At 32.6% G+C, this 14,061-nt stretch overlaps 3 protein-coding genes across 3 annotated transcripts; all 3 read right to left on the bottom strand.

Annotated features, from left to right (window-relative positions):
- Positions 1 to 61: 61 nt before the first annotated feature.
- LOC102583072 (sec-independent protein translocase protein TATA, chloroplastic) lies at positions 62 to 3,802 on the bottom strand. The gene is made up of 2 exons (XM_006347684.2): positions 3,276 to 3,802; positions 62 to 366 (listed from the first exon to the last, which is right to left on the bottom strand). The coding sequence occupies exons 1-2, from the start codon at positions 3,642 to 3,644 to the stop codon at positions 232 to 234; spliced, it is 504 nt and encodes a 167-aa protein (XP_006347746.1). The 5' UTR covers positions 3,645 to 3,802; the 3' UTR covers positions 62 to 231.
- A 263-nt stretch (positions 3,803 to 4,065) lies between these two features.
- Positions 4,066 to 8,761, bottom strand: LOC102582738 (probable prefoldin subunit 4). The gene is made up of 3 exons (XM_006347683.2): positions 8,594 to 8,761; positions 8,389 to 8,505; positions 4,066 to 4,539 (listed from the first exon to the last, which is right to left on the bottom strand). The coding sequence occupies exons 1-3, from the start codon at positions 8,600 to 8,602 to the stop codon at positions 4,279 to 4,281; spliced, it is 387 nt and encodes a 128-aa protein (XP_006347745.1). The 5' UTR covers positions 8,603 to 8,761; the 3' UTR covers positions 4,066 to 4,278.
- A 1,647-nt stretch (positions 8,762 to 10,408) lies between these two features.
- Positions 10,409 to 13,158, bottom strand: IAA3 (auxin/indole-3-acetic acid 3). The gene is given in 5 exon segments (NM_001288469.1): positions 10,409 to 10,481; positions 10,591 to 10,652; positions 10,793 to 10,928; positions 11,147 to 11,376; positions 12,862 to 13,158. Coding segments are annotated over 5 exon segments (750 nt in total). The 5' UTR covers positions 13,146 to 13,158; the 3' UTR covers positions 10,409 to 10,443.
- Positions 13,159 to 14,061: the final 903 nt, after the last annotated feature.

The following is a 14,061-nucleotide window of genomic DNA, read 5'->3' as shown; positions in this document are numbered from 1 at the left end:
TTTTTATTTATTTTGTGAATATGCAGTCGTATCGAATTAATGAAGAATTGGAGCTAAGGCATGGTTAACTTACCTAAGTTTTGATTTTAACCTGTCAATGAGGGAAAACCCAGGAATGTAAATTAATAAACACAATAGCTCAACACAACTTGTCAAATACAAGAAACAATCGTGTTGTAGAAATAGTAAAAGCCTAGAAGCTATAGCTAGAGGCAAACTGCATTTATGGTTTTATGAACTCTCCTTGGTGCTTGAAACCTTTGTGTCTTGCTTCTCTTCTTGACTTCCCTCAATGGCCTTTTCGACTGGGGGCTGAGCAGAGGCATCGGGTTCCTTTCTCAACTCAGTTTCAAACTCCTTTGCAGCCTGTGTTATGAGATATGTTAGGAATTATGAAATACATCACCTTAACATGAACCAAAAGTATGATGACGAAAAGAGTATCTAAAGTTATTCTGAATAAATATCTTCCTACTCCAATGGGATGATAAAGAAATGTAAGGATGGGATCATCTCTATTTCATACACGTCTTAAACTATTATTTCAGCACTTGAGACCAGGGAAGTCTCCTACTAGTGTTCCCATAGTTTAAAGAAATTGAATGTGGTTTTTATTTTTTGGCATTGATGTACCCACATCGAATGGGAGTGTGATATATCTGTTTACTTCGAGTAGATTCTTCACTAATACATTAAGAATCAGCAATAAGTTGCATGTATCTTTATTGGACACTTATACATACATGTATCAGATATCGCGTAAAGGAGTATATGTAATACAGAGTGTAGTAGGGACTCAAGAACGGGGAGAGGCTACTCTCACCTGTGAATAACCTCTTTTTTTTCTTGATAAAGACCTGTGGATTGAAATAATACACCTCCTTAAGCAATTCAGCTAGTCATACATTGTCATTCATGTGTTTGGATCAAAGTTATAGTCTCAAACCACTTAAAGAGTTTGTTATGACATCCACCACTGACTTCATGTCCCCTTCTATAAGCGCTTCGCAATTTTGATATCAGAGATTCATTCTCCTCCATGTGTTATATCTAATCCTACTCTCCCTTCAGGTCATCAGTGTCCAATGATTTTTAGTATGAAACTTCTAGTATTCCTTGAGTTAAAAGTTCTACATTTATTATAAAGGTACGCCACCAACTCAACAAAAGTATTCATGTATTCTACCTAATAGAACTGGTGAGAATAGTCAGTAGTCAGTACCATAAATTATAATCTGCGGCTGATTTTGTTTGAGGATCTTAAGTAATATTCATAGAGTTTACTAGGCTCACCTTGGTAGGTAACTGTCTTTATAATTATATTGATTTCTCCTTCTTCCCTGAACTCCCTTTTAACCCCATACCCTGATTTTACAAACTCCTTCACTTAAGTGAAATGCCAAATTCATCACCCATCCTACCAGATCCTTAAGATGGATTGACAACTGATTCCTACCGATAACCATCATGATCAAGAGAGATCAGCAACCGTATTAAAGCTACAGAGAGTAGTAACACTGACTCACCGAGATACCCATCTTCAGTCACTTATCTTACCATATCTTGATAGACCAGCCATCCCCCTGATTGCCACCCTCAATACAACTCTCTTCCATAAAAGGCACACAAACAACGGGTTAACTGAGTCTCAAAACCAGGCAGATAACCAGAATACTGAAGTCACCAATACCTTAGGGAAGTAGGTTCAGCGACAACCTAATATTATTCATGCTGGAAGAGCAATCTTCAGAGTTCCAATTTCTTTATCTCAAACCACACTAACAGAGATGCATCAATTTAAATAATTGTACTTGCTCATCTTATCTTCATTGTTTTTGCTACCAAACTATAACTACGATGTATCCACAAACATAGCTTCAGTTGGGGAAATGTATGATCAGCAATATGTTGACTCTCTGTGGAGGTTGGTCTGACCAATCTTGTATTTTTATCTTTCTGTTCTTCCATACTCATAACAACAGACATAAGCTATACTACTCAGAATAGATATGATGTGAACTTCCTTACAACTACTGAATGATCCCAAAAACTATTCAATCTAGAAGAGAATTCATGAAAAGCAACAGGCAGTATCCACCTTATTTGGATACATGGGTGTTTTCACTCCTATGTAGTCACAGAGGCAGGCTATGCCTTTTCTCCCAAGCCACTTCATTTTTGTTAAGACCTGCCTTTTCTTGAGTTGGCCCCTTCTCCCGAGGAGGATAAGTAAGATGTTTATCGGTATTCAAGAATGTGGTTTTCCATGTATTGATGTGCACACATTTCACCATACAATTTATTCTATCGCCAAACCCCCACTAGAAATACAGGAATTCTGAAGCCAAACAGAAAGATGTGCACCAGAGATGTTCCTTCGAAAATTCTGACTGCTCTTACACTCTACCCGCCACCAATATAGCTCACATAACTTTCCCATGATTGCCTTGATTTTCATGATGCTTTTCATCTACTTTGGTAAGAGCTTGTTCACTAGAACCTAATGGAGATTTAATTACTATGTCAATTGCCACAAAGCAATTTCTAGAGTTATAAAAATTTATCTTATGAAAATATATTTCCCCTTCCTCAGTGGAAATGGAGAAAACCCCACTCTCTCCCTTAGATGGAAGAACAAAAGAAACCAAAAAGGCCAAACATCTATTACAACCAGCACAATTGTTATTTCAACTTCCTTTTCCATCCCCAAGATCATAGAAAGAACTCGTTCAATCACTCACAAAATCTCAAATCTTATCTCCACACACCAAGAACTATTAACGTGTACGGGTCTATTAGAGGTTTGAAACTTCTTTTCTCCACCTTTTAGCCTTCACTTTTTCACCCACAAGGGACTAAACTCATTCCAAAGCCCAAACTTAAAAAGTACACCAATCACACACACAAAATATACTAAAACATCATCATCATAGTACACCTTAACAAATCCCAAAAGTAAAAGAAAAACATCATCTTTGATTTTAAAAAATTAAATTTTATGAATTACCCCCATTCTGAAATCTATAAAGTTCAATTTTTCTCTAGATTTTATTTCCCGTAGGTGAATCAATTCTATTTTTAATTGAAGCACAGTTAATTACTAATTGATAGAAACTGTAGCAGAGTAGCGAGGTAGTTACCACACCAGACTACTAATTTCAGCTAATCATAGAAACTTACATATAATTAACTAACAAATGACCCAATTATATAAATATTTCATGATCTAATTATATATCCAATCAAATAACTATTTTTTATGGAGGAAATTTAACCTGTTGGAAACTCTTGACAGTCTTGCCAATAGTGCGGCCAACTTCAGGTAACTGTTTGGGCCCAAAAACAAGAGCAGCAACACCAGCAATCACCGCCAGCTCAGGGACTCCAAGTCCAAATAAACAGTAACAAGAAAGACCTCTTTTGCTGTTGCTCCTTACTTTTCTTGTGGTTCTTGGAGGACCCAGAAACAGTTGACTGTTGCTGTTGAAGAAAAGTGAGCTAGAGGAACATAAAGTTTGAATCTTGGGTGTTGAAACAAACAGTGAAGGAGAAGAAGAAGAAGAAGAAGATGATGAAATGGGTTTTGGTGTGAAGGTTAAAGAAAGAGTTGTAACAGCAGCACCAGATGAGATTATTGCTGCCATTTTTTCTGAATCTTGAAGAAAAGTTGTTCCTTTTTTTGGATTTTCTTGATGCTATATGACCTACAGTTGTTGTTCAAGATTGTGTTGGATTATTGAGATAAATTTTGGGAATTTCTTATTGGGTATACATACGGCTTCTGCTGACCTTGTGGGTATATTATTAATTTTTAGCTACTATTAAATATTAATTTTTTTTTTGTACAATATCTCCTAATAAGAAAAACGTGGTCATGGAATTAAAGATTGGTTGGTGAGTTCAGAAATTCTTGATTTTCTAGTTTGGATACACCTGATTTATTAGGTTGTGAAAATCAATATACATTTATTTTTTAAAAGTTTCACAATTATATTTTGCTTGTACAAAAGCAAAATATATATTTGGGTAGGCAATTGGAAAAATCTACTTAGAATGACACTGGGATAATGTTGCTACTTCAACTTTGATTAAAAGCACAACTGATATAATCCCCTCCAAGTAAGGGGTAGAAGAAAAAATAAGACCTGGATGTTTAATATATAGTTGAGGCAATTAAGAATCTCAAAACTGTTTTAAGACACAAGACATGAAAGAATCCAATCAAGAGGAGCACTCTTCAACAAACAGCAAATTCGAATGGAAAATTATGAAATTTTACTAGTCTTCCTCGAGATTGATTGAATCCTTGAATTTGCCATATAATATCTTCTTAAGTTCAGCCATCTGGGCAACTATTGATTCCTTCTCTTCCTCTAGTTTCTCCAAGTTCTTGCTAGTCTCCTCTTGCAGTTTCTCTATCCTGCTCTCCACTTCATCCTTTGGCACATGAGCAAAAACTTCCCCTATCTGGAAGCGCACTATCTCTTCATCGGTCAGAATAAGCTCATTGCTTGCATCCTCAAGGTTTTCACATTTTTCCTGACAAAAGGAACCATCCAGCATCATTTCTCTAGCTCATGCAGACAAATGCATATATCTAACTAGTCTATCAGAATATAATTTACCAGAAAATTTTAGAACTACAATCTTAAAGTGACAATGTGGACATTAGTTAAGCGTTCTATAGCTAGTATGCAGATACATACTAGTATGTCACAAAATATCTCATGATCTTTTTCAAAATCATACTAAGTTCTAAAACTTTCTGTTAATTTGTTGAGTAAATGCAACACATACAATTCCAGTGAACAGTATTACTAAGTCCACTGTGTTATCAGCTTATGTGTTTGATCGTGGACAGTATTCAAGGGTATTAAGCTAGAATCTTTTGCAGCTAGTATTACACACTGTATATAAAAAAAAAAACTGGTCTTTTCAGAATCACACTAATTTTAGATAGTCCTGTTAATTTGTCAAGTAATTACAATCATATAATTCTAGCAAACAGTATACTACTGACTACATCCAGAATCTTTTTCCTGATAAGTATCTTACATCAAGAATATTATCAGCTGAGTTTTATGTAAAAGCAATAAAATCACTATTCTTCAAAAATAAATAATGATTGACCTTGGAAAAATACAAAATGTATGTAAATTTATTGAGACAGGTAATCAAGCCAGGCCCAAATATAAATCTAGAAGGGACTGGACCAATGGGGTTTTATCATACCATTCTGTTTCATGGACAAAATACATGTTTATAATAGTTAATAACTTAATATGCAAGGTAGATACATATATTTATGGCAATATGAGTCTAGTGAAAATATGTTGAACTGATGGTAATATACACATTTTCCATCTCAAGCAATCAATTGTAAATATTTAATACTTAGGTGTTCCAATTCTTAGGCTTTTTCTCCTTGGTTCATGACATATGTTGTAATTTCTATTAAAAGATGTTCTGGAATCTCTGGATCTAATATCTATACACATACACATGTATGATGTGAATAGGGTACAAAATTGCTCTGATTAGGTCTTGAGGTCAAAATTTCAAATTCATCTTCTTATGAGGGGCAGCATGAACCGCCCTGGATCACTAAATAAGTATGAGAAAATCAGCAGGGTATCCAGATTCTTATGGAATTTGATGAACCAACAATCCAACTATCTCATTGATGCTTACAAAGCTCCAGACCACTAAGTTTGGTTTCAACTACCAAGCAAATTATCATCATAAGACTGCCATGATTAGCAATTTTCTTCACATAGCTTGTTCATGAGTATGGCATTTACTTTTGACAACAGTGTAAAATTCTTAGTAGCCTATGGGTCTTGTCTCTCTATGATCTCTCCATCACTTTCAGCAAGTCTATAATATTTACACCCAAAACTGTTTTCCTCCAAAATTTCTATGTTAAACACCTGATATAATCAACACTTGCACTTCACCACCTTTAGCCTTCATTTTTTCAAGGCAAAGAAGGAGATCTTCCTATCCAAGATCCACTGTTTACCTGTACACACTAACTAATATATTATTTTGCACTTCACCATAATATAAGCAAACTCATAGGTTGACTACATCAAAATGTTGGGGCTGAACTTTGCATACTCACGGACTCCCTCATTTATAAGCTTTTGAATATGTATCATCATAACAACCAAAACCATGCATTATTTTGATATTACCTGACAACCTTTTTCTGCATTAGCACGTAGATGCATTTGAAAAAATCTAAACATACAGAATGAGAGAACATTTACAATACAGAGACTCGGGGAGGAATTGACTAAGCATCAAGAATCAGAAGGTTCACCTCTCCATGGATATATAGCAGATGCCTTAACTGGAACTAGTCATTCCGTTTATTTATCTTATACGCATAAAAAGGGGCCTTCTATGACTGAGGTTAACAGGTAAAATGAGAAAACACTTGCTCATTAGCTTAGGAGAACAATTTTTCCTTCTTTTCTTAGCCCATACTCTTCTAAAATTAGAATGTAAATGTTCAATCTTCCGGATAATGAAAATAACATCAACGAATACTAAGTAAAATAGAAGTCTGTCCATACAGTCACAAAGAACACTTAATTGATGAACCTCATAGTTTTAATGTACTCACTCCATCCCATATTATTTGACCCACTTTCTAGATTAGATTGTCCCAATGATAACTTTAAGAAGATGAAACTCCAGCAATTTGTAAAAATCATATAATTGATGACAATACTATTTCATATTATAGATTTGGTATGACATCTCTATTTACATATTCTAACCATTACTTTTGCACATATTTACAAAACACGATTGTAACAAGTTTGTTGTTGAATCCACAAAAGTCAACTGCCATGCAGCTGGGATAGAGTTAGTAGATGCACATCTAAAAGTTTGTTTGGGAAATTATTTCAATTGTAATTGCACTTTTATTTACATATTCTAGGTATGCAAACATGCCCTCTCACACGCAAAGCCTGAATCTTTTTTTAGGCCAATCACATAGCAATATTTTGACAATTGGTGATGAGACTCTGAACCAGTATCTCTATAACTACTCTAATTGGACTAGTCACAATCTTTCTTTAGTACTTTTTGCTTATGCATCTGCTTGATGCCATTAATGAAACTTTCTTACTTCATTTATAAAAATAAAATAAAAACTACTCCAATACCATGCTAATTTTTTTTTTGTTTTGTGATGAAGTAATAGATTTTACAGAAAAGGCATCAAGAAGATGTGATTTGTACAAAAGAGGGGACAGAGTCAGCTATACTACAAAAAGACTTCAATACCATGTTAAATTATGTGAACCATCTCATCAAAAGTTTAAAATGTTAATGAGGAGACACATTTATAAATTTGATTGTTTTAGGTCCCTAACAATGCTCAAACAATGGGAATGATAATGGACCGTGGAAGATTTTGTGCTGCTTATGATTCAAGAGTCAAATAGAGGAAAGTGAGCATTTCATAGGCTAGAAAAAGTTTATCGCTGCGTGAATTCATGTACTCCCTCCACTTCATTTTGTGTGAACATATTGACTGGGCGAGAAGTTTAAAGAAATAAAAACTTTTTTGAACTTATAGTCTTAAAAAATCCATAGATGTTATGTGGCTATTAAAAATCATGATATTAGGGTAAAATGAAATGTTTAAAGTAGATTATTTCTAACTATAGAGAGGTAACATTATTTAGAAAACAAACTAAATAGTAAGATTGTCACATAAAATGGAATAAAGTATTGAATATGAACAAGACACTGAAGAGAGCATTATCAACGTGTATGGTCCTCAAAGGGAACAAGAAAGCTTATAAAAGTGTGATCTTCATACACATGAAGAATGTTGATTGTTGGACCAACAATTTTCTACAAAACCACCTCCTTTTGACAATTTTCGACATGTCATATGCAGACTTCTATATGTGCCGGTTCATAGGTGTGACATTATAATGATTGAAGGTAATAAAATGAACAAAGTAGACCTCAAACATGTAGACAAGGTTGTCATACAAGACCTACAACGTCTATGAAAGAATGTGCACCTAACTAAATACAACACAATCAAAGCAATGGATCAGCAATTAAATATCGATCATTCTGACCAGTTGGAATTAAGGCTCAACTTTTGTCACTATTACGTAATAATCCTCATATTTAAAGAAATTCTAGCTTCGATGAACCCTTAATAGGTACTGAAGTAACAAATTGTTCCAATTTTCTAACTGAATCGGAAATTGGAATGAATATGAATGATCCTAATTCCAATACTGCATCCGATTTCCTTTCGCCCATCCAATTTTGAACAGTAAATATATACACAAAACTACTGAAAGTGGAAATGTTGGGGGAAAACGGAAAAAAAAAAAGAGGCATTACCTTGGCAGCCTTGATTTCATCATTGAGTTCGTGAAGACGATTATTCAATCTGCCAAATTTGTTAATATTCTGCTGATCCTCCCATGTTACCTCCACTTCGGAGCCCGAGGTTCCAGCCTTTTTCCACAGAATCAACAATGATAAGTATTTCTTAGAGGAAAGCTCAAATGGTGAAAAGGTAAAAGTTAGGGTTTAGTAGACTCACCTGCTGCATTTTCGATTGCACGAGAGAAGACGATGGGTTTGGGCACAAGTGAGAATGTTCAGACTTAACTCCTATGTTTCCGCAAGTAAAATTTAACCCCTAAACAAAAAGAACTTGCAGTGTCAACCTTTAAGATCTTGTGTGCTCAATTGCACTTTTTAACTTTTCCAGGCGATATATAAATTTTTATTTTTATTTCATAATGTCTTACTAGTCGGAATATGAGTTTAGTTTCTAAAAAGATTATATCCTTTAGGTATGTATGGGATAAAATTCGGGCCTGATTAGAATAATGCTAATTTTAAAGTGTAGAATTATAATAGAAAAAAGAAAATTCGATAGAAATAAGAGACTAGTAAAATTCATCCATATTAGCCCATGGGAAGCAAAATCTTCAAGCCCATACTCTCCAACCTCCGCTTTATTACACAATGATAATGAAATTATCACTAACCAACTTCGAAATACGCACCAACCTAAGAACATGTAGTAATACACGAATGCAATTTAGAGTAGTCTTTTCGTAGGATATATATAGATTAGCCTTTATATGTTACTATCCAGAGTTCTTTTTCCCAATGAGTGAGCTATTGCAAAAATATAAACTACATCTTACCTAGTTGGATTCTAATGGAAAAGAAAAGAAATGTGATTAGACCTAATTTACTGGCATTTGTTAATCAAAAAAGGCAAGTTGTTAATCAATCCTAACATTGTTCAAGCCCGATGGGTCAATGAACTTACTTAGACCGGGCTTTTTAAAAAAGTTTTCTATGAAATGGGCTTTAGACAGACTTATTAAAGGTAGCCGCTCAGTGGTTCTATTTAAAACATAGCACTTTTTCATATATTTGAAATTGATACCTAATTAACTTCTCTTGTAGCTCATGGTGAACGCTGTCTAGTAGAAATGTGGTTATCTAAAATGAAATTTCTCTTTTGTAGTAGATGTTGAAAACTATGTAATAATATTTTCACTAGTAAGAATTAGAATATTAAAAATAAACACATTAAAGAAATTTAAAAAATTCAACAAGTATATATCAATTATTTGTATAACCTAATTTTTCAAATGAAAGGGTATCAATTAAAATTTCTCAATGACGCCGCCGTATTGATATATTGTATCTCTAAAGCCATCATCAAGTACTATTACTCCTCTCGAAATTATCATCACAAACAATAATTAAGTAGTTGTTATTGATGAGACCTGACATATATTTCATGAGATTAATTAAGATAGATACAAATTAATCTAAACATCACGATTATAAATGAAAAATATTTGAACTACCCTTCACATTTTCATCTCTATATTCCTTTTGATTTAATATATATTTTGAACATACATCCAAACAACAAGAAGTGACATATAAGACCTCAAAATGTAGCAAATTAAATAATGTGGTATGGCCACTCACAAAATAAATAATTGATGCCCAACAAACACTAGTGATTGAAATAATTGTGATCCCTATAAGTTTGTCCCCATTAGCAAAGCACATGGCCTTGCCTCCCAATAACTTTAAATATGTCATGTTACTTGTCTTCAATTTATTAGATAACTTCAAGTGTCACTTACACATAGGGCCACACATACATACAATATAATATAAATTTCAAGATTCCCAAAATTGGGCTCCAACCAATATGAGGCTGTCACACACTTGACAACTATTTAGATCTATATATATTTCTTCTCATAGATAAGATAAACATTTTCACAATTTTTTCCCTTATATATTATATATATAAACCCTTCAAATTACAATAGATTTAGAAACTCCAAGGTCAATATATAGTTTGACCATGGAAAAAAAAACAATGAACAATTAATTGGAACATTAAGTTCAGCTCCTGTTTTTGCATTTCTCCACTGCTCTTGGTGCTGCATAAAGTTTAATTATTTATGTTAGTAATATAATTTGGATGAGAAAATAGTTATAAGTTAATATTTACACAACAAAATAAAAAAATAGAAAAGTGTATTAATTTACCTAGTCCAATAGCCTCTGATCCTTTCATTATCCTTAAACGCTTGCATGAATCAACAAACATCCTAAAATAAGAGTAAGAAAATAAAGTTAATCATCAAATTTACATAACTATATAAAAAATGTATTACTGCCTCGTAGAAATAGAGATGCTAGAATGTATTGATGGAAAATAAATTATAGATTCATGTATTTAGAAACTTACTCCCAAGGTACATCACCAACAAGCATCCAATCACCATCCTTGTCTTCATAAGTTGGTACATAGTCTGAACCATTTAAGAGGTCTATCAATTTGCTCTCATTCATGAAATCCTTAAATCCTTGAGTCCCACAATTTCCTACACAAATTTCAAGGAATAATAATTGTTACATCAAAGACAAAATCAAGTAAAATAATATATTTGTTCCATAATTTTAATGGGCAAAACCTTCCCACCACCAAAGATGTGGGGGAGGCCAAGGATAATAATATTCATTTAGTATTTTATTTTTTAAGACTTCATTATATCACATTAAAATATGACAAATAAATTGAAACAGAAGGATCAGTATTTACCAATTGTAAAAGAGCTGAACATTTTGCCAAGTGCATCAGAGAGTTGTTGGTAACTTTTGTACATCTTCAAGTCCACTTTACGTAAGTATGGTGCACCGTCAACACTAACTTTCACAAAGGCTGCGCCGGTGCCGGTGCCGGAGCTTTCGCCGGCGCCGGTGGTGTTTTTCTGAACAGTCATTACATTCTTCCTGAATGATCTCACTGGTGGCCAACCCACAACTTGTGCCCTAAGTTATGCAAATAATTAAACATTAATTAGTTCAATGAACTTAATTAATTATTTCCACAAATTTATCACATTAATATATTATTAAAAATCCCCAAGTTTACTCATATGATGATTTAGCACAAATAAAATGAAAGCGACATGAGCACTAAGAATTCATGAAATAAATAAGATCCTAAAGGTAAAAGTCCAAAATTCAAAAAACTTATAAAGTTAGAAATTTTATAATAAAGTATTTAGCTAGATGTAAAGTAGTTTTATTACTAGGAGTAGCATTTATGAAATTATTATTATCTTTCTAAGCACACACATGCGTTGTCTCACCAAAAGGTAACAAAGAAATACTCTGTAAAGTACCTCTAGATTTGTTTTGCTGAAGTAATTAATTACATTTTTGAACAAGAAAAAGAGGTGAAAAGATTTAATAAATAAAAGGTCCATGTGTATTCCACTAAAAATGTTGGGTGATGAAAGTAAAAGATTCCAAATGTTTTGTTTTTTCTCCCATCATCTAGACACAACCACAGCCATATCCTAAACTCCAAATTTCTCAAAAAGATAGGTTACACTACTGACACCTAACATTTAGATTTTTTTCCATTTTAAATAATTTTTAGAAAAAAAAATAATTAAAATTCTTTTACAAGCAATTATACTCTTATACGAAACAATGTTACAGTACAATATTTTTTCCTAAATAATTCAGGGCAGAGTTAAGATTGAGTTATAGATTCCTAATCTGTAAAAGGTTACTGCGTTTTGAATAAATTATTTATATATATATATTACATAAATTTTAATATAAATATAAAATCTGAATAAAATTATAGAATTCTACCTAACTTAAGAGTCTAGCTCCGCCTCCACTCATACTACTAATAAGAAAAATAAATTTTGTTGTAGCATTCCCAAAATTATTTCTTAGTTCAATATTTGATCCCTAACATAGATTAGTAAGATACATATTCAATTAGCATGATCTACAATGCAAATCCAGTAATTTATAACACAAAAAAAGAGTAATTATAATTTGCATGAGAACAAAATATATATAAAAGAGATAATTAAACTAAAAAAAACAAACAGAAAATGATTCCTTTTATGTTGCAATATATTGTAAGAGTTCAAAATACCATACTCTTCTTTACATAAAAATAAATATTTAAAGAACTACACCAGATAAAATCAGGATTTCAATTTTATGAGTTTTGAAATAGCTATTTCAATTATTAATGACTGAAACCTAAACTTAATTTGTATACATATTCAATGCATTTCTTAATCAAAATCTATTATTTGAGCAAAAACTATATTGAATTCAACCAGACTTCTAACTCCGCCCCTACTACTAGTTCAAAGCATACTCAAAACATGAAACTTAAAATTTCATCACCATATAGATACAACTACTAATTAACAAATAGTATTAATTACTTGCAACAATGATATAACATAATTAAATAATAACACAAATTAATTAACTTACTTGGCTGGTGGCTTAGCAGGATCATTAGAGCTTGGCACAACAATATTATTCTTCTTCTCCTTCATGTTATCAACTTGATTAATATTATCCATTAATGTAGAATCCTTTGAATTAGAAAGGTTTAATTTCAAATCAACAGTTTCTGAAAAGACCCTTTTGCCATTGTTTTTATTAGTTGATTCAACTTCATTTCCATTGGCTCCAGGCAACCCGAGCCTCAGCTCCGTCTCCGCTTCATAATCCAATCGGATTTTGTCACACTCTGCACCCAACACGCTCGTCATAGTTCTATCAAGATTTTTACGCGGAAACCCTTCAGATTAACGATAAATATAATTTTCTTTTTTTTTTCCTCTTTGTTTTTTTTTTGGGTGTTTTTGAAGTTTTTTTAAAGGTGAATATGAAAGTGTAAGAAGAAGGGTATAATAAGCATGAGAAAGCATGCTATATATGAAATAATATGTGAAGAGTGTGTTGGATAATTGAGGTGTTTTTTAGACGGCGAGGATTTAGCCACGTGGAAGTGAATGATTAAACGGGTTGGGCTCGGGTTGTCGGATAGTTTATGTCATGAGTGACGTGTTATGGTTTTTGATTAGTTTTTTTTATAATAAAAATAAAATAAAATTGTTTTGTTGTTGGAATAATGGATTAAGCAAGTTGGCAACTATTTTTGAGTTTGCTTTTTGTTTGTTAGGCTCCACTTATTGTTGTTCTTTTCCTCTTTTTTTTTTTTTTGGTAATAGTTAATTAAAAATTATGAGATAAACAGTATGATGAGACATTAAAGGAGACAACAATGACAACATTTTTTTTTATGAGCAAACAAAAAGTAATTAATTAAAGGGTAAAATAATTAAAAAGAATAAAGGCAAAAAGTAACAAAAAGATGAGGAAAGAGCCAAGGAACTTTTATCTTTTATAGCTAGATGTTCCCTAAATTATATGACTTAATTCGTGTGTTCAAATAACTTGTACCATGTAACGAAGTTCTAGATGTTAGTACTCTGTTTATTGCCATGCCTTTCTCAAATCTAATGATAAATGAAAAAAAAGATAGATTTAGTATATATATTTATTTTTTTAAAATTAATTAATTATGTCACAATCTAAAATGAGGCGCTCATGACAACTGAGTTAAAGGTTATAGATCTGAAGAAATTGATCAAATTTTTCAATGCAAATTTAAATTACAATTCT

The sequence above is a fragment of the Solanum tuberosum genome, unplaced genomic scaffold (assembly GCF_000226075.1).
Source record: "Solanum tuberosum cultivar DM 1-3 516 R44 unplaced genomic scaffold, SolTub_3.0 scf00092, whole genome shotgun sequence".
Taxonomy (NCBI): Eukaryota; Viridiplantae; Streptophyta; class Magnoliopsida; order Solanales; family Solanaceae; genus Solanum; species Solanum tuberosum.
Note: the sequence above shows the minus strand (reverse complement) of the source record. Positions and strands in the feature narration are given on the sequence as shown.